Here is a 21562-nt window from a genome sequence, read left to right as displayed (position 1 = left end):
CAGTTCTGTTCGCAATTTAACTCCATCTGATAGAGGTTAGCTCGGCCGCTCTCACACACACACTGTTCCTTTCTCTCTCTGCAGGGAGGTGCAGCTCTTCAAAACCAAAATTCAAGATTAGGTCTTTTATGCTATTTTTATGCAGCTCAGGCGACAAAGAGACAAAAATACCCTGGAAACATCGGGGGGTCGGCGCTGGTTTTATAGAGGGGTTAAAGGAGGATTTCCCCCCCGGAGCGTCTTTAAGTTTCTGTCATCAGAGCAGAAATGTGGAAAACCCTAAACAAGTTCTTGAAGCAGATGCTGTGAATGCTTCAAGTGTTTGCATTGTATAAGACGGCGTGTTGTAGCTTCAAGCTACGCAGAGGGCACGGTGTTATCAGTCCGTTTGTAGCCTTTCATAAGTATGTCTCAGGGTGTGTATCCGACTGAACGGAGACATTTTTAGACTTCACTAACAATGGAAATAGAGGTTGCATAATCACATATTCATTGTGTGTATTTCTCTTTCTTTATCCTTCTTTTTAATCTAGTTTTATTTAGTTTTGTCTCCTGGAGTGGACTTGTTTTTGTTGTTACATTAATAATTCTATCTAGAAATATGGCAAATGTACAGTGACAGATCAAGATTGAGAACAACAAAGCGCTGTTTTGAAGCCAATCGTCAGCGAGTGCCATATTGGAAATGCTGAACTCAACCCAACTTCTGTTGAGCTAGTGTGAGGTAAAGAGGTGGGCTTTATCCTTTTTGCTAACAGCTACAGGGTGTCCACCTGTCAATCAAGTCAGCCATGCCCTTATTTGGGCAAAACTCCTAAGTTTAATACTTTCAAAAATAACAAGTTATAAAATAATCACCCCCGTACAGTGTGTGCTGATAGAGAAATGAACTATCCAGACCTAAAACATTTTTTGTACCAGGCTGTAAACATGTTTATTTCTGCTGTAAAGATCGTCTTCTTTGAATGGGTGTGTATGTGGTTTCCTGTGTTTCTGCAGCCAGCCTCTAGTGGACACTTGATGAACTGCAGTTTTTAGCGTTTCCAAATGGGCTTCATATTTGAAGACTGGAGGTTGCTGCTTGATTATCCAGTAGAGCATTGAAAAGAACATGACATGTCCCCCTATAAATATGTATATAATAATAAAGATTAAAATTAAAATAGTTATAATAAGAAATAATAATAATAACAGTTATGATAATAAAAATAATAATACATACAAAAAATACCATACATTTAATTGATAATTAAACAAAATTGATAAATAAAAATGAGACAGACAGATATGAGGTTTTAATTTAGGATAGTTTATGCCAGCAGTAACAAATATCTTGTCTATTGTCTTATTATATCTTAGTTTATACATAAAAAGCTGCAGAACAGAGATCCAAAACACAAGTTTGACATCATTTGGAGACAGATCCTCCTTAGACTACTTTAAACCTTTACCAATTGCACCTTTAAAGTATCCTGCTCAGCCTTCACACTGAGGGTTTGTGTTACTGACAATATATAATATATCTTCATATTTTGAGGGCTTTATATTTTTGCCAAAAGCGATAGTTGCAACATATTTTTGCATCCCTCATTAAATGTGTAAAAAAAACACTTTTATAACCGTCTTGTTTTTACTCCCTCACTCTTCTAAATATGATTATTTGTGACGCACATTAAGTTTCCTTTATGGATGAAACGTTCTATATAAATACATTTGCTTGATGTCCTTTAGCTTCTGGCGCACTTTTCTCATTTGTCAACAAGCCTTCGTTGCCTCGAGTCCTCCCTCAGAGGACGATGAAGCGTGTCGTGATGTTTTAGTTTTGCTGCTGAAAGTTGAACCTCGTCTTGTTCTGCAGCTACAGAGCAACACTGCTTGTAAAGTATAAGTATAGTTTAATAACGGGACTTTGGACACGGCCTGGTTTTGTTTTGTTCTTGTTTTTAATCGTCACATGGAGCGTGAGCTTTCTCACACTTCAACTTTTTTATTGTTTTGTTTGTCCCAAAGATTTTTAATGCGGTGTAACACATCTGTCATTGAGCGAGGCTCCTTTTCTTTGAGTCTCAGGGCGCTCGGTTCACTTCAGAGGAGTATTTTAAGAATTTCAAAGAAAGTGAGCGAGGTTTTGAGAAACTTAAATCTCTTTAATGTTTGAAGTGGAAAGAAAAGATGTTGCAGAGTGAGACTTTATGAACGTTAACAGCCTGTTTGAGGATGTCCATGGAATTTTGTGCAGGAAATCCTGGATGCTTTAGCAGGTTCAAACATTAATTTGACCCAATAAAGTTCATCAACAAGTTATCTGCTCATGTGCTTTCATTAAATATTGACTCTAGGTATTAAAAACCATAATTTTCTATTTATTTAGATATTTTTACTTCACTTTTTCTTTTGTAAATGTTTTAATTTACCTTATTTTAACTTAAGAAGTTGTTGGATCTTCATTTTTTTCATGTCTGTTTCTTCATAAATCTGTCTCCATTGTTTTGAAATACTCAGTACTCAACTCAATATCACTTTGCTAATTCCTCATGAAACCCTTTTATTTATATATTTATTTTAAAAACCTCTATAAAACAGATTTATTGATCTACAGTTTCATCACTTTATTCTATTTAATTTGTCTTTATAGTTCTTAACCTTTTCCACCCTCCTGACTTTTAAAGGTTTATTTTGTCTTCCAAATCCTACCATGCTTGTTTGTCAAAGCACTTTGTTAACGTTTGTTTTTAAAGGTGCTTTATAAACAAAATGTTATTATAATAACTCAAAATCTTAAAAAATAGATTACAAACATGTTCACCATTCACTGTAAAACTTCAGTCTCTGACCAAGCTACATTGTTTTGTATTAAAGGTGACATATCACGCTTTTTTCATCAATATATATTGGTCTAAGAGGTCCCCAAAACATGTCTTTAAAGTTTATGCTCAAAAAAACACTTTGAAATCAGATTTTGGTCTGCCTAAAAAGCCCTCTTCTTCAGCCCTCCTCAGAACACTCTGTTTTCTCTCTGACCACGCCCCCTCAGGAAGTGGATGTGCCCTCGGCTGTCCAGCACGTTGATCTAATGTTTACATGTTGGCTGAATATACACGGCTGCTCACAGATAGCGTTACTTCAACCCTCTGAATCTGATCCAGAATCTGATTCTGATGGAGAGGCGCCTGCAGCAGGACCTTTCTGAAGGATTGGTCACAGATTTAGTGTTTCTTGTTGTTTTATTTATCAGTATGTCGACGTGTGTCTTGGTACACAGCTACGAACATGTAGCTATGTGGCTATGCTAACTAGCGCTAGCACGTATCCATGATAAATAAAAATCATCCACTAGATCTTCAAATCTGCAGACGTGGGGAGTAAAACCGACCTCTACCAGAAAGGCAGCAGGACCTTTCTGAAGGATTGGTCATAGATTTAGTGTTTCTTGTTGTTTTATTTGTCAGTATGTCGACGTGTGTCTTTGTACACAGCTACGACCTTCATATTTACAGCCCATGGCTACGACATGTAGCTATGTAGCTATGCTAACTAGCGCTAGCACTTATCCATGATAAATAAAAATCATCTACTAGATCTTCAAATCTGCAGACATGGGGAGTAAAACCGACCTTTGTGTTTATTAAGACAGCCTACAACTAGCATGCCTCCCTCCTAAGCTCCTTGTTAGCACACATGTGTGCAGGGAATGAAAAACGGAGGAGGGGTTCAGTATTATTTTATACAGTCTATGGGCTGAACAAGCTCCGAGCTCTGACTCGGCTCGTTTCACAGACATTTACAGAAAGGTGGAGAAATCAGAACGGGGCAGAATGGATTTTTTTCATTCTCGGGGGGTTTGTAGACATGCCAGGGACACATATAAATTCAATTTTGCATGATATGTCACCTTTAAGTGAGTATTTAACATAAAGTCTTTTCTTTATTTGTTGTTAATTTAAGTGAAATGTGGGACTTAGTTTGAAAAAAATAGATTTTTATCAGTTTATTTTTTTCTATTTCTCCAGAAGAACTCAGTAGTTTTGCAGAGTTTGCATACAGAGCTTGAGAGGTGGACAAGAGGAAGGCTTATTGTGTTTTTTTTTACCCAGGTGGAAACAAAGGATGCCGATTACGCTGCTGATCTTGGCTTGAAAACTATTGTGACCATGCTAACATTTATCCTCACAGAGTTGCTCACATGGCTGCAGATCATCCCTCTCTGTGAGCTTTCCGCCGTGTTTTAAAAACATTGCTGTGTAACATGTTTCCATGATCCTTCTCTTTGCATTTGTTGCTGAGGCGCTGTGGTTACATTCATCCGGATGGTGCAGAACTAACATTACATCTCACTTTCAGTATAGTTTTATGTTCAACAACATGTGAGCATCATATTTAGTGTGTCCAGAGCCAGACCTGTCGCTCCATGTTTCACGGTGTGATGTGATGAAGTAGTTTTCTCTTATAAAGTGTAATTACTGTGTTTAAACATCCTGCTCTGAGCTGTGAGGCAGATATACCATTAAAAAAAGACTCAGATGCAGCAGTGGAAAACTGCTCAGGGGTCAGGTTGCCCACAAGTTTTGGTGAAGGATCAATTTTCATGCCTTTTTCCAAACCTCAGTCACCAGTGAGTTTAAGTTAAATTGACCCCGGTGTAGCCTCGGCCTCACCCTGCAGAGTGGAAACCGTCCCTCCTCAGGCCAGAGCACGGGGTTCGAATCCAAGATACAGAAGGAGAAGTTTGGACTCCCTCAACTGTATTTAAAATCGATTCGCACCACTTCATATAATTTAATCAGCAGATGATTTGTAAAGATCTATACGACTGCATGCTCGACCTAGCTTTTGTTTTGCTTCTCACATCATTCCTTCAAACCTTCTTTTTCTTTGTTTCCAGGATTGAGATCGAGGACTCGGAGGCGGTGGGCATCTCCAACATCATCTCCAATCTGATCACCATGTTCCCTCGAAGTGTCCTAACAGCGCTGCCAAGTGAACTCTTCACCTCCTTCATCAACTGCCTCACACTACTCACCTGCTCGTTCGGACGCAGTGCCGCTCTAGAGGAAGTGGTGAGTAATTACACCTTTGTCTACCTCTGTTCACGTGTTCTACCTCGAAGTGTAGACTCTTAATGAGCAGGACTGGACTCTGGTTTGACTTTGGTATGGAGAGCAAAATCAGGCAGAACCTAATCGGTTATAATAATACTCCAGCTCCCATCTGTACAATTATTTTATCTCTATATACAGATATCTTAATCCGTGTGCAACTAAAAATACATCCTTGGATAAAGAAAACTTCAATTTGAGCAATAAATGTGCATGATGCTGATTCATGAAAGCCAATCAGTATTTGGATTTCCTGACATCCTGGAATTCATTGATCCAACCTTCTTTCTACGAACATGCATTCTGAAAGTTGTTTTCTTCTCCTCTTGAGGAAAGACCTGACAAAACTTGACTTTGGACTCTTTACAAATCTGCATTATGAAGATGCAACTTCAGCAATCTTCAGGCCTGTTAGCTGGAAGTGAGTCACAAGAAAATTGGTTTGTGTTTGGGGTCCATACTGCAGAGGGAAGCCTCTTAGTAACTTACTATTTACAGTGAAACTGAGACTTGTCAGAAACAGATAAATAAGGGCCACTTTGGAGGATTTAATGAGCCAAGAAATGACAAAGTTTATTTTGCAGACATATGAGAGGGGACGGATTTCACTTCACTTTTGATCGAGTTCAGATGAGAGGGGAACAAGCTCACTTGATCTTGATTTTCAGTATGAATATAGACTAGGGATTTCAACAGTTGATTGTAAAGAACTTACTTGAACACATTCTTTTGTTTTCATTTTCTATCACGTGGAACAAACATCATGTGGTCTCATATTTGGTTCAGCTATCAGGGAGGTGTTTGAAGTTTAAAGCATGTTTCAGAATCAGCTGACTGAAGGTGTTGACGCTCAGCTGGGGGCTGCAGCTGAGTGACAGGTCTCCACGAGCGCTTTTTTTACTCCACCTCTGGACTGAGCAATAAATGTGCATGATGCTGATTCATGAAAGCCAATCAGTATTTGGATTTCCTGACATCCTGGAATTCATTGATCCAACCTTCTTTCTACGAACATGCATTTTGAAAGTTGTTTTCTTCTCCTCTTGAGGACAGATCTGACAAAACTTGACTTTCAACTCTTTACAAATCTGCATTATGATGATGCTACTTCAGCAAACTTTAGGCCTGTTAGCTGGAAGTGAGTCACAAGAAAATTGGTTTGTGTTTGGGGTCCATACCGCAGAGGGAAGCGTCTTCTTAACTTACTATTTACAGTGAAACTGAGACTTGTCAGAAACAGATAAATAAGGGCCACTTTGGAGGATTTAATGAGCCAAGAAATGACAAAGTTTATTTTGCAGACATATGAGGGGTGTGGATTTAACTTCGCTTTTGATCGATTTCAGATGAGAGGGGAACAAGCTCACTTGATCTTGATTTTCAGTATGAATACAGACTAGGGATTTCAACAGTTGATTGTAAAGAACTTACTTGAACAGATTCTTTTGTTTTCATTTTCTATCACGTGGAACAAACATCATGTGGTCTCATATTTGGTTCAGCTATCAGGGAGGTGTTTGAAGTTTAAAGCATGTTTCAGAATCAGCTGACTGAAGGTGTTGACGCTCAGCTGGGGGCTGCGGCTGAGTGACAGGTCTCCATGAGCGCTTTTTTTACTCCACCTCTGGACTGATTCTGACCCGGTTGCGCTCCCTGCTGACACCTGACCGCGTTCACATGCTTATTTTTCAGAGACAGAGAACTGGACACTGTGAGTCTGAAATATGTTTCTGTTCAGTTCCCTTGTTGAAGTCTGAGCCTTCACTTTTATGACTGTGTCCACAGAGATTATGAGCCTGCTCCACACGTTGATTTTCAGCGTGTTTAACATTTTAAAGACCTCAATATGATCCGTAGATATTCAATACTGTCAGTTATATACATTGTGTCAGGAAGGAAAGTTTGATTCAGGGGAAAAATGCATTTGGCATTGTTTTTGACATGGAAAATGTTTACTCTTCTATTAATGATTAATCTATAATTGATCGTTAACATTTCCAAAGATCGATCACAGAAAATACTTGAAATTTACATCCTTAGTACACTACCGGTCAAAAGTTTTAGAACTCCCCATTTTTTCCACTTTTGTATTTAAATCCAAGCAGTTCACATCAATTGAATAGCTTTAAATGGTAAAAAAGTAAGTGGTGAACTGCCAGAGGTAAAAAAGTCAAGCCTTGAAAGTTGGTGCTACCAATTCTTACAGGTGTCCCAGCTGTCCTTGATTACTGACAACCCCCTCTGTCTGCATAAAAGTATTGTTGGAACACACTGTGGTACCATACCTTCCTGAGCAATATTTGAACTTTTGAAATTGAATTGTTTATTTGTTCGATGTTTTCATTTCAGAGCACAGTAAGACATTGAAATGCATTAATTTTCAATAAAAAAACTAGAAAAATTGGGGTGTTCTAAAACTTTTGACCGGCAGTGTACAGACTGTGAAAACGAGTGTTATAATCCTTCTGACTGGTGTCAAAAAAGTTACTGCAGGGATAAATGGCTCGTGGCATTGAAAGCGACGACACTTGATCCTTCAATGTAGGATACTTCTATCATTGTGAAGCAGAACCCACAAGCATTGGATTATTCCCCCACTAATAGAGAACATGAGCTGGGTTTAGACCGTCCACCATGACTTCACAAACCTGTGGTTGTGAAAATAGCTGTCTTGCAATAATCAACAAGTTGTGGTCGTTTTTCTTATCAAAGACAGATTTTCTTGTATAAGTTCATACATTCTTTAAAGTCTTTGAGACAATCATCATGTCGAGTCTTAAACTTTGTGAAAGATTTAAAGGTGACATATCATGCAAAATTGACTTTTTAATGGTTCTTTACCTGAAATATGTGTCCCTGTCTACAAACCCCCCGAGAATGAAAAAAAATCCATTCTGCCCCTGTTCTGATTTCTCCACCTTTCTGTAAATGTGTGTGAAACCAGCCGTTTCAGACTTCAGTGTTTTTGTTACGTCACAACAATATCCGGTCTGTCACGGAGTCAGAGCTCGGAGCTTGTTCAGCCCATAGACTGTATAAAATACAACTCAACCCCTCCTCCGTTTTTCATTCCCTGCACACATGTGTGCTAACAAGGAGCTTAGGAGGGAGGCATGCTAGTTGTAGGCTGTCTTAATAAACACAAAGGTCGGTTTTACTCCCCACGTCTGCAGATTTGAAGATCTAGTGGATGATTTTTATTTATCATGGATAAGTGCTAGTGCTAGTTAGCATAGCCACATAGCTACATGTTCATAGCTGTAGCTGTAGCTGTAGCTGTGTACCAAGACACACGTCGACATACTGACAAATAAAACAACAAGAAACACTAAATCTGTGACCAATCCTTCAGAAAAGGTCCCGCTGCCTTTCTGGCAGAGGTCGGTTTTACTCCCCACGTCTGCAGATTTGAAGATCTAGTGGATGATTTTTATTTATCATGGATAAGTGCTAGCACTAATTAGCATAGCCACATAGCTACATGTTCATAGCTGTAGCTGTAGCTCTGTACCAAGACACACGTCGACATACTGACAAATAAAACAACAAGAAACACTAAACCTGTGACAAATCCTTCAGAAAGGTCCTGCTGCAGGCGCCTCTCCGTCAGGATCAGATTCTGGATCAGATTCAGAGGGTTGAAGTAACGTGATCTCTGAGCAGCCGTGTATATTCAGCCAACATGTAAACATTAGATCAACGTGCTGGAGAGCCGAGGCACATCCACTTCCTGAGGGGGCGTGGTCAGAGAGAAAACAGAGTGTTCTGAAGAGGACTGAAGAAGAGGGTTTTTCAGGCAGACCAAAATCTGATTTCAAAGTGTTTTTTTGAGCATAAACTTTAAAGACATGTTTTGGGGACCTCTTAGACCAATATATATTGATGAAAAAAGCGTGATATGTCACCTTTAAATATCATCCACGTTGTTGCTAACTTCTACTCTTTCTCACTCTCTGTCCTTCCACAGCTGGATAAAGACGACATGGTTTACATGGAGGCCTACGACAAGCTGCTGGAGTCGTGGCTCACGCTCGTCCAGGACGATGAGCATTTTCCTTGCGGCTGCTTCGTCCAGCCGGCGATCCAGGTCTTCAACTCGTACATTCAGTGTCACCTGGCTGCTCCTGACGGCACCCGGAATCTGGTACGACTGAATATTAGTTTACACCTGGGTTTAACATCCTCATTAGAGCTGCAACTTAAAGCTTTGAACTTTTTAATTACGATGTATTGGTAGAGACTTTACAGGCTCCAAAATTGTCAAAAACAGTCCAAAACCAGAAGATGCTTTTTTTCTGAGATTCATCAGATCTTAAGATTTAAGAAGCTGTTTTAAAAGAATTGAAAGAGGAGATAAGTTTTATTGAAATCATGTTTTAAGATGCATTTTCTTGATGAGTTTAACTTCATAGCACTCCATTTGCAACATGTTTTCTTTGTTTTTCTGTTTTAAAACAAACTGTATCCTCCCTCATCTAACATGTTTCACTTTCTCTCTCTGCATCTCATAAAATCCTGACCCCGCTCACTTTGTAACCTCTCAGTCTGTGAACGGCATCTCCACTCACGAGGAGGAGGAGATAAACGAGCTGCAGGAAGACGACAGAGAGCTTTTCTCTGACCAGCTGTCCAGCATCGGCATGCTGGGACGTGTGGCCGCTGACCACTGTATCCCTCTGCTCACGAGGTAAAACACATCACTCCTTCATTTCTGCTTATGCTCTGAAATAGAAGACGCTGGGTTTCATGTTGAACTTGTTCTCCTGCAGCCTGTTGGAGGACCGGGTAACCCGACTACACGGTCAGCTCCAGAGGACCCAGCAGCACCTCATGGCGACATCTGACCCCGCATCAATGGACCGCAAAGTCCTGGACGACCTGTACGAGGACATCCACTGGCTCATACTGGTCTCAGGTCAGCAGCTGGACTTCAACTTTCTCTGTTTGTCTTTTTAATTTGAGGAAGATTATTTTTCATAAGACAGTAGGTGCACAAGACACAAAACCTCATCTTTTTAGAAAGTGCAAAGAGAAATTAACAAGTGGTATGTATTGCTCAGCATGCCTGAGGAGGAGAAGATGTGGATGTTTAGGAGCATCCATAGTCGGCTCATCTTAAGACGAAGCCTAAAACGACGTTTCAGAGAATGTTTCTCCCTTAGAGGCTCGACGTACTCCCACGTTGTGCTAAGAGCTCTGTCAGAACGCTTTATAACACTCTAATAAAGTCGAATACATCTGTTTTGTAGTGCTCACAAATGACTTTTGCAGTGTGTGCACTGTGCAGTTCATTCCACTTTACTGCCTTTATTTGTGATTAAAACAGAAGAACACAGCTCCGCCCTGTCCTGTGGGTCGGTGTTGATGAAATAATGTCTGAATCAGCATCATTAAAGGCGAACAGAGATGTTTGATGGACTACAATGAAACACAGAAACTGGGACGTGTGTGGGTCTGAGAACAGACTGAACACCCAGCAGCTAAGAAGTGTTGTACCCTGTTGAGTTCATGTTAAAACAGGCAGGTCGTATTTCTGATATCTGATGCAGGAGCTGCAGCTGGTTTCTGATTTCATTAATTACTTGATTAAAGCTACAGTGAGAAGTTTTTATCTGGTTATGAAACAGACTGAAATTAATGATTTTATTCATTTAAAAATACTGGAAGCTTCAGTCTCTGCTCTGTGACCCAGTCACAAAACTTGTTTTTGCTTTCAGTCCCCAGAGTGCGTCTTAAAACGGGTAAAAAGAGTTTTAGACCCACTCTCCTGCAGCCTGGGATCTGCTGCAGGAGAGTTTGGGTTTGAGAGAGATTGTCTCTTTAAATGTTCTTAAAAATACTCTGAAGGCTCTTGAGGAAGATGCATCAGCTTGTAGATACTTTGACTGATGACTTTTGTTCTGAAATTCATGATATGTTGTCATTTTTAATTCTGTGTTTGTCTGTAACTTTATTGGAACATGCTGCTGCTTATCTCGGCCGGGACACACTTGCAAAAGAGATTCTTACTCTCAGTGTGGTTTTCCTGGTTAAATAAATTTAAATACAGTTTTTAGGGGTTTTTAATGCCTGTAATTGCAGCAGACTTGCGTACGGTAGGTGTCAGACGGATTAATTTACAGCACGCTGCCAAAACAGCTTCACATTTACAGATGGTGATATATTTGACGGTTAAATAAATGCAGGATTAGATTTTTCATCATAAAACACTTTGTACTCATGCACGGGATAAGATCGGCTAAACATAAGAGGACCAATTTGTCCACAGGGGGCGCCAAAGTCAATGCAAATCAAAAGTTCCTCACAGGAGCTCTAATTTTTTCGGGGAAGGGATTTTTAACATTCTGAAAATTGTAGAACTGGGTTTCTGTCGCAGCTTGAATGCATATATTTAGATCACTTTGTTTTTAAAGAATAGTTTGCAAGCAAAAGATAAAACATTTGCTGATATTCGTACCAAGAAAATTCAAAAATAACCCAAAAAATGGTCTTAGAATATGAAAAACTTAGTCTGAAAACTGTCAGAGATTGCTTATGTTTGTTGTCTAAGTAGTGGAAAATCAAATGGCTGGATAGATGCTATGATGATGATGAAGATGTGCTCTTTTTAGAGAAGCTGTACCGTCTTGAAATAATTTTAAAAAACCTCTAACGGACTTTATAAAGCTTACTTGATTTGTCTGTGTGTTTCTTTCAGGGTATTTATTAGCAGACGACCCTCAGGGAGAAACCCCGCTGATCCCCTCGGAGGTGATGGAGTTCTCCATCAAACACGCGACGGAGGTGGACATGAACACCACGCTGCAGATCCTCGGGTCACCGGGAGAGAAGGCGTCGTCCATACCGGGCTTCAACCGCACAGACTCAGTCATCAGGTACGGTTTCTGCTCAGTGAGTGAGGTCGACTGTGAAGTGGATACGTCAGCCTTGAGAAAACTGAATACTAAGTTAGCACTCAAGTGCTTTATTGGTATGATGTGCTTTGCTCAGATCTCAGATTTCAGGAATTCAGATGAAGGCTTTGAGCTTTCAGTTTTATGTTTTGCATCGTATAAGAAGTCATATTTGCGTCGCTTTCTTTTCTGTTCATACCCTTGAATAGTTTTCTGGTACCAAGGATCCTCCAGGTTGTAAGCATTTTGTTTACTTTTGCTGTGTCTGGATTTAAAAGAAATGAAAAGTTGCGATGCCAAGCACGAATCAGCCTCCAGCATTGAGAGCTGGAAGGTCAACAGCATAAATATCTGCACCAGCTTTTAAACACAAGACGGCAGTGACACAGGAATTTCAGCTTCACTCTCTTTGACAAACACAAGATGTGTCTCGTCTTTAGGATAAACTGAAGGTGAGCTTTCGAGCCCTCTGGTTTGAATTCCAGGTATGTTAATCAAACTAAGTATGCCTCACAGGTTTGTGAAGTATTTCTGGCGCTGACTCAAGGACCAGGAGTGTGCCGTCACATGGTTCTTGTATTGTGAGGGATGGTCTCTTCATTGTGTCCAGCAGTCTTTAGATGTTGTGACAGTTTGTCTCACTTTACATGCCAGAGCTCATAAAACTCACCCAGAATAGACTTCCTCTCTGTCCAGGGATGGTCGTACCCCTCACTGTTCGTCTCATTGTCCTTTTAAGCATCGAGTGTGTTCACGTTCACACTCAAACACGGTCTGAATGTGGAGGCAGTAAAACAAAGGGTAAGCGTTCTCTCACACAGTGGGGTTCAGTTTAATGAGGTTTCAGGCCGACTCGCAATTTCTCGCTTTGACGGTCACGAAAAACTCTGCGTCATAAAACTGACGATGCTGTAACACGGGCTCACTCTCACATACTCTGTATGAGGATGAGACACATGGAGGAGGTGTGTCTCTGATAATATAACCTCACAAGGACCAAAGTTAGAGGTGTGAGGCTGCAGGAAGTTCTTACTGCTGATTAATCTGTTGATTGTTTTCTTCAATCTGGAGGATTTGTTCCTTGTGTAAGATGCCAGTAAATAGTGAACAAGCACCTGAAAGTTTGTCAAAGTATGGAGTCATCTTCAAAACTTTTAAAGGTTGATTGACCAGAATCAAAGAAATCCACTAAAACATCAATAAACAATGATAAATGTTAAATTTACTGCACTTATAGAGCGCCTGTCTCAACTTGAGAGCACTCAAAGCGCTCTTACACTCCATGTCACATTCACCCATTCTCACAAATACTCATACACTGATGGTGGAGGCCCACCATAGACTGAAGGGGTCTGTGACGTCACCCATTAGATTTTAAAGCCTATCAGTGACAGTCGCCATGTTGAAAATGCTGACTCAACATAACTTTCAGTCAACCTAACGGCCAAATTACACCAGATCTGTGTCCGGTTGGATCTGATAGGTTTCTATTCTACTCAATGTGTTAACTTCCACTGGATCCGCTCCGTTGCATTCCGGCTGCGTCTCTGATCCGGCAGGTCGGAGTCCTCCAGATCAGATACACAAGACTTCTATGTTTCCCGGGATGCCGGAGCACGACGCATCAATCTCAACAGAGCAGATGGAGCGGGACAGGAAGTCAGGTTTCACCAAAACAAAATGAAAACATCCGGTTAATTTTCAGAATCAAACACTCTGTGTTATCACCAGATCGTATTTCACTTAGAGGCACTGTGAGGAGTTTTGAACTGGCTGAGAAACAGACTGAAACTGATACTGATGCCTCTTCATGACCTTTAAGAGTAAACAAGACCATCAGCAACAACACTGATGCCTGCTCTGTTGACGATTTTAATGCTTGAAACCGCTGTGAGGGGGGCAGGTGTCAGACCGGATGATTGACATCTCACTTTAGAAACAGCATTTATTTGACTGATTTCATGGAAAATAATCAAATTGTGTGATAAATTTGACTGTTGGAAGACAACAGGATAATGATTTTGTACAAAACACTACTTTTGCATGTACAGGACAAGAGATGAGAGGTATCACTTTGTCCACAGGGGGCGCCAAAATCAATACAAATCAAAAGTTCCTCACAGCAGCTTTAACTACAACAACAAACCGTCATGATGAGCAGAGCCAGGGCTGGAGTCAACAGGTCAGAGGTTTTCAGAGGAGGCTTTGGCTGACTCAGAGCTTATTGATGCCGAACACCTGTTTTCATTTCCTTAAGTCAACCAAACAAAACCAGGTTTAAAAAGATCTTAGAAATGTGGGAACATAGGCACACTCCCCAAGTTTCTTGGCTTTCTGATTTTGGATCAAAACGGAATCATGTTTGAGGAAATTCACAATTTACAAACTGACATAGTCAACGTCAAAGTCCATTTCTCTGCAGCTGTGTAGCTCTTCAGGTATCATCTAATTCAACAGGTTGAGTTTGCAATCATGCTAGCTACAAGTAGTCGAGCTCAACCTATCATATTGATGAAAGTTGTGAGGTTGCATGATTATGTTCTTGCAACTTTAGCAAGATTATAGCGCCATCTTCAGGGTAAAATACCAGAGTATCATCGAGTACTTCTCTCTGGTATGATGTTGGAACTAGCACACAGGATGCAGCCTAGTATTTGGATGGAGGAAATGTTACAAGTACATTGTTTACACCAAATTTTACAGTATTTGCTGCAGCCTTCTCTCCACTTGCTGTCATGCTTTGTTGATATCTGTGTAGAGTGAGCTGCAGATTAGGCAAGGCAGCTTTATTTGTATAGCGCATTTCATACACGAGGGCAACTCAATGTGCTTTACATTAAAACATTAAAAGCATTGGAGACATTCAGACAGGCATAAAAGAACACAATTAAAATGAAAAATATAATAGAACAGAAAAGAAAAGGAAAATTAGAAATATATTAAAAATTACATTAAAATTTTAATTTAAAGTGAGTTAGAATAATCTAAGATAGGAAGGCAGTGGCAAATAAAAAAGTCTTAGTCTTTGATTTAAAAGAGGTGAGAGTTGGAGCAGACCTACAGCTTTCAGGGAGTGTGTTCCAGATATGTGGAGCATAATGACTAAATGCAGCTTCACCATGTTTCCTTCTGACTCTTGGGACTGAAAGCAGACCAGTACCTGATGACCTCAGAGGTCGAGGTGGTTCATAAAGTAGCAGCAGATCAGCAATGTATTTTGGGCCTAAAGCGTTCAGTGCTTTATAAACCATCAGCAGGATTTTAAAGTCTATTCTCTGACAGACAGGAAGCCAGTGTAGGGATCTAAGAACTGGAGTGATGTGGTCTACTTTGTTGGTCCTTGTTAGGACTCGAGCAGCAGCATTCTGTATGAGCTGCAGCCGTCTGATGGACTTTTTAGGGAGTCCTGTAAAGACCCCGTTACAGTAGTCTAGTCTGCTAAAGATAAATGCATGGATGAGTTTTTCTGCATCCTGCTGAGACATAAGTCCTTTAATCCTTGATATATTCTTAAGGTGATAGTAGGCTGACTTTGTAATTGTCTTAATGTGGCTGCTGAAATTAAGGTCTGAGTCTATGACTACACCAAGGTTTCTGGCTTGGTTTGAACATTTCATCGTTGCAGATTGGAGCTGAGCAGTAACCTTTAACCTTTCTTCCTCCAAAAACAATCATTTCAGTTTTTTCTTTGTTTAACTGAAGAAAGTTCTGGCTCGTCCAGTCATTGATTTGTTCAATGCAGATTAGAATCAAAGCCTGCATTTGAGTTTGTTTTATTACAGGCACTGAAATGGATGTGTCAATACAATCCTCTTAACGCAGCACAAACACAATGAAATACATAAAACAGTTTAGAGCTTGTAAAACACACGACCTTTCTAGCAGAAGAACATTTAATAACTTTGAATCTGCAGGCTGGTCAAAGAGGTCGTCCCTAAGGATGCTCAGTAATGTCCTGGTGGCAGATAAGGTTGTGTCCTCATCTCAAACACGACCCCCTCTCTGTGTCACAGTCTCTCCTCTTTCTGCCCAAAGAATAAGATGCAGAATACGATTACCCCGCTGTGCTCGTCAGACGTCAGAAAAACAAAGCGGCTCATAAAGAAAACGACAGAACAACAGATAATAAAGTGGAGTGTGGGATTCAAAGCGTCGCCGGCGGCTGTTATCAGATGGGATTTTATTTCTCAACAACAATTAAATGTGCAGCGCGACAGTAATGTGACTGTGGCGCTTGAACCCCGTGCGGCTCAGGGGCGGTTGGCGGTCACACTGGATGCTCGTCTAATAGAGGGTGACGGTGTGTGAGCGTCTGTGTGTGAATGTGTGTGCGTGTGTGTGTGCGTGCAGATAATCACACTGACGACAATAGATAGTCACAGCAGCTCGCCAGATTGTCTGCTGAAGGTCGTTTAGCCCTTGTTCTTTCTAGATTGTTCATTAAGTGGAGGAGAGTGTGTGTGCGTGCATGAGTGTGTGAGTGTGTGTGTGTGAGTGTGAGGGATGACAGCAATGACAGAGGATTGCAGAGACGAGTGGCCGCTGGAATCATGTTTCCTGAGAGCGAGCGGACGACCCCGGCTCCGTAAATGTCAACGTGGTTTTGTTTTCTGCAAACAATGTGAAACTGTGCACTGTCCTCCACGGAGGGGGGCGGAGCCATAAGCTGCTTTAAGCCCTCTGTCTCTCTGTCCTTTATCAAGTGTGTGTGTGTGTGTGTATGTGTGTGTGGACTTGGCATTGTCACTTTCACCAGCAGCACACAAAGGGCATCACAATATTTGATTGTCTCCTAAAGTTTGATTGTTGTCTTTTTGATCTGTGATTTGATCTGAAATCAGAATCAGCTGCAATTTAACCCTGAAACATGAATGAGATAAACTTCTTATCTTATCTAAAATTCTGATTTAAATGTCCAGAACATTTCAGCATAAACTGCACATCATATTTTTTAAAGTTTCCTTCAAAAAGTATGTAAAAGGGACGCTGCAGTACTCGCCATGTGATGTCGACAAGGTATTGAAGCTACAGAGCGACCCTATGATAACAGTCTTTGCCTTTATATCAATGCTACCTGTAACAGACATATTCTTTATATCAACTTATGAGAGGTAGAGAACAGACTCACCATCACTCTGCCAGCTCAGTAGTGATTTAGTTTCCTGAATGTTACAGACATTTTCCTGGAGGCACGCAGGAAAAGTCTGCATAACGTCTAGGCTGAAAATGAGTCTGTTAGCGTCCACACATGCAGCCCACCAAGAAAAGCGCCTAGTGCTTCCAGCACACAAGGCTTCAAAATCACTAGCTGGACTCTTCTCTTCTGTTGCCCCTAAATGGTGGAATGAATTGGCCAACTCCATTCGATCTGCAGAGTCCCTCTCTACTTTCAGACAGCTAAAGACCCAGCTCTTTAGGAAGCACTATGCACTTAGCTAGACTGTTCTCCACTGTTGTCCCCAGTGGCAGATCATGTCTTCCAGCTACAGTTGACTCACACTGTCCTGCTCTACTCTGGGAGTCTGTGTTCAGCTCTGGAGTGACCCATCACTTGGTACTTTGGTCATTATTGTGGTGATGTTAATTGTTGATGATGATAATGGAAGGTCTTAAATTGTTTGGTTGCTTCATTGTAGATGTTCTTTATTTACTTTGTGCATTGCCTTTACACTGCTTGGCAGTACCTGCACCCAAATGGACTTGAAGCACTTTGTTCCTCTTACTGATCTTGTTTCCTCTTGTCTATTTCTTTGCTTGTGTTGTTCTTGTTCTCGTATGTACATCGCTTTGGATAAAAGCGTCTGCTAAATGACATTGTAACATTGTAACATTGTAACATGCAGCCCACCGAGAAGATTTTGGAAGCTTCAGGAGTGCTATGCATGACTGAAAAGTTCTTAGGTCTCATGATCTCTGCATCGTGTAAATCTACACTCAACAGAAGAACATTAGCTTTCAGATTCATTAGGAGAACCTCCTTTCACACGTGCAATGCACCTGACGTTGCCCAGGTGAGCTGCAGGCGGCCAACCTGACTTTTTGTGGACTTTCTCCTCCCAACCCGCTGTGTGAAGCTGCAGTGATCCAATGTGTGAGCATAGCAGGTGATAGTCAGGGGTAATGCACTGCAAGCGTACCTTTATATGCAGCAAATTCAAAGTCTCAAACTGGTGAGAGTGAGTTTCTGCACCGATTCTAGATAATGCATTCGTATGCTTGCACAGTTTTGGAGCTGCTGTCAGATGATCTATGCCAAACCCTTAGAGACACAGGGCGATGATAAAACTTGATTATGAATGGAGCCACTTTGCAAACTCTTCTTTTACTGACTGATTGACTGTTTTGTTGAATGTCAAGAGTACGTCTTACTTCCTGTGAAAAAGCGGCTCACTTCCAGCTGCTTTCATTTAGTTAAGTCTTGGTTGAGCTCTGGTTCTTGCTTTTATTCTTTACTAAGTTTATTTTGATGTTATCAACCACAACCTCATGATGTTTTATCCTTCTCATGTTTCCTCTGATGTTTTTCTTTCTTATATTTCTGTTTTAAATCAAACCTTCTCTCCCTCCTGTTTGTGTCTCAGGTTGCTCTCAGCCGTGTTGCGGACGTCAGAGGTCGAGTCCCGAGCGACAAGAGCGAGCCTGACGGAGCTTCTGAGTCCACAGATGGGGAAGGACATCGTGTGGTTCCTGAGACGATGGGCCAAGACGTACCTGCTGGTGGACGAGAAGCTCTACGAACAGGTAAGACACTCTCTGAAGCTCCCCCCTCAGCCGACGGGTGTTCCTCCTCCAGCCGTCTCATCTCTCCTCTCCTCTCGTCTCTCCTCAGATCAGCATCCCTCTCAGCACGGCGTTCGGTTCAGACACGGAGGGGGCCCAGTGGATTGTGGGATACCTTCTGGAGAAGGTGATCAACAACCTGTCCGTGTGGAGCTCAGAGACCGAGCTGGCAAACGACACGGTGGAGCTGCTGGTGACGCTGGTGGAGAAGAGAGAGAGGTGAGGAGAAAAGAGTCTTATTGACACTCCTGCTGGTTACTTCAGATGTTTTTAAACACGCTCTAAACCGTCGCTGTGACTCTCTGTGTGGCTCAGGGCGAACATCGTGGTGCAGTGTGAGAGCTGGTGGAGTCTGGCCAAGCAGTTTGCCAGCCGTAGTCCGCCCCTCCACCTGCTGTCCAGCCCGGTGCAGAGGACTCTGATGAAAGCTCTGGTCCTGGGAGGCTTCGCTCACATGGACGCTGACACCAAGCAGCAGTACTGGGCGGAGGTAAAGAATGGAGGAGAGCTGTGGAATGAAACACAGGATCAGAGGATGATAAAACAAACACTGTTTTCATATCTGACTGTTTAAAAGTTATTTATTGAAAAACAAAAACATGCTCAGCTTTTAGAATGTTAGGATTTGATTCACACTCTCAGCTAATGCCCACGTCACTCCACACTTTCTATTCCTCGTTTCCAATTTTATCCACTTTATATAATTTTAGTAAGGCATGAAAAAAAACAGAATCATCTCTAAATAAATCAAAGACATCAGCTTTCACTTGTTTTAACATTCTTCATGAATGGAAACAAAAGGATAATCCTGCTGTTATGATGCAATAAATTACTGCTGGTTGAATATGAGGCGCTGTTTGTTAAGTTGTTCACACTGAACACCGACAAGCTAAGTTGGTATTGCTAAATATTTAGGACCTCAGAGCAACATTTAACATTTAGATTTAACATTTAGATTTAACATTTAGATTTAACATTTAACATCAAGATTTAACATTTAGATTTAACATTTAACATTTAGATTTAACATTAAACATTAAGATTTAACATTTAAATTTAACATTTAACATTTAAATTTAACATTTAACATTTAAATTTAACATTTAACATTAAGATTTAGAATTAAGATTTAACATTTAACATTTAGATTTAACATTTAGATTTAACATTTAACATCAAGATTTAACATTTAGATTTAACATTAAACATTAAGATTTAACATTAAACATTAAGATTTAACATTTAGATTTAACATTTAGATTTAACATTAAGATTTAACATTAAGATTTAGAATTTAGATTTAATATTAAGATTTAACATTTAGATTTAACATTTAGATTTAACATTTAACATTAAGATTTAATATTAAGATTTAACATTTAGATTTAACATTTAAATTTAAGATTTAACATTAAGATTTAATATTAAGATTTAACATTTAGATTTAACATTTAAATTTAAGATTTAACATTTAGATTTAACAATCAACATTAAGATTTTACATTAAACATTTAGATTTAACATTTAGATTTAACATTTAGATTTAACATTTAACATTTAGATTTAACATTTAGATTTAACATTAAACATTTATATTTAAGATGTAGCATTAATATTTAACATTTAGATTCAACAATCAACGTTTAGATTTAACTTTTAACATTTAGATTTAACTTTTAATATTTAGATTTAACATTTAACATTAAGACTTAACATTTAGATTCAACATTTAACTTTCAGATTCAACAATCAACATTTAGATTTAACAGTAAGATTTAACATTTAAAATTGAACATTTAACATTAAGATTTAACATCAACACTTAGATTTAACATTTAGATTCAACATTTAACATTTAGATTTAACAATCAATATTTAGATTTTATATTCAACATTTGGATTCAACAGTGATTTTAACTTGAGTGTATTTATCAAAACAAAATTAAATGTGAAGATCACAAATACTGCTCTTAATGGGATTTTAAAAAAGTGACTTCTAAAAATTCACGCTACATTTTTAAAAAACATTTAAGAGCTAAAAGTTGAGAATTGTTGCTGTAATTTTCAGTGTTCACAACTTTACATGAAACGGCGCCCCATAGTTGAGCTCTATATGTGGGTTTTTATGGACTTGTTGATTTATGATGATAAATCTTACAACAGATCAATGATAGAGACACCAACAATGGATCAAAGTATCAAAGACAGCCAGTCAAACACCGGCTTCTATTTCTCTTGTGCAGAAAATCTCTACTGATAAATAACACAACAACTAGTGACTCTGATGGAGGTTACATCTCTGGATAAGATCAGAGAAGGAATGACGGATGAAGCCGATAATATTCCCCCCTGGAGTCTCTCTCCTGTGTATATAACTTGATCCTTTGAGTGATCCTGCAGGCCCGTGTCTTAATAGGCTGACAGTAGTAAGTAAACGTTGGTGCAAAGCCACAATGACTCCAGAGTAATTACAGGGGGAGCGGGAGGAGGAGGGGAGGGGGGGGTACGAGTGAGACGGCAGCTGTTGGCTCCTGCAGCTGCTTTGTCTCAACTCAAAGCTCTGTGGGAGGAGGACGAGGAGGAGCGACGGAGCCAACAACTGATCAAACACTTCTTTGTTACATCTGCACATTCCTCCTCTTCTCTTACACGCACCAAGAAATCACCCTGACCCCGTTAAGTCCAATACCCGGGTTTAGTTTGATACGTGTGTCATAACTGAGTTCAGAGGAGACGGTCTGATGCAACGACAGTTCAGAGTTTGAGTCTGTTTGCTGCAGATCCTGGATAATG

The 21562-nt window shown here is 40.1% G+C and overlaps 1 protein-coding gene across 1 annotated transcript in view; it reads left to right on the top strand.

The window, feature by feature from the left end:
• Window positions 1-21562, top strand: part of xpo4 (exportin 4) — an 84009-nt gene that overhangs the window by 55025 nt on the left and 7422 nt on the right. The window contains exons 9-16 of the mRNA XM_034693793.1: window positions 4883-5057; window positions 9064-9240; window positions 9641-9783; window positions 9866-10011; window positions 11794-11971; window positions 18571-18730; window positions 18819-18988; window positions 19085-19259. Of these exons, the coding sequence (XP_034549684.1) occupies window positions 4883-5057; window positions 9064-9240; window positions 9641-9783; window positions 9866-10011; window positions 11794-11971; window positions 18571-18730; window positions 18819-18988; window positions 19085-19259 (1324 nt within the window). The remainder of the gene's footprint in view (window positions 1-4882; window positions 5058-9063; window positions 9241-9640; window positions 9784-9865; window positions 10012-11793; window positions 11972-18570; window positions 18731-18818; window positions 18989-19084; window positions 19260-21562) is intronic.

The sequence above is a fragment of the Notolabrus celidotus genome, chromosome 10 (assembly GCF_009762535.1).
Source record: "Notolabrus celidotus isolate fNotCel1 chromosome 10, fNotCel1.pri, whole genome shotgun sequence".
NCBI lineage: Eukaryota > Metazoa > Chordata > Actinopteri > Labriformes > Labridae > Notolabrus > Notolabrus celidotus.
Note: the sequence above shows the minus strand (reverse complement) of the source record. Positions and strands in the feature narration are given on the sequence as shown.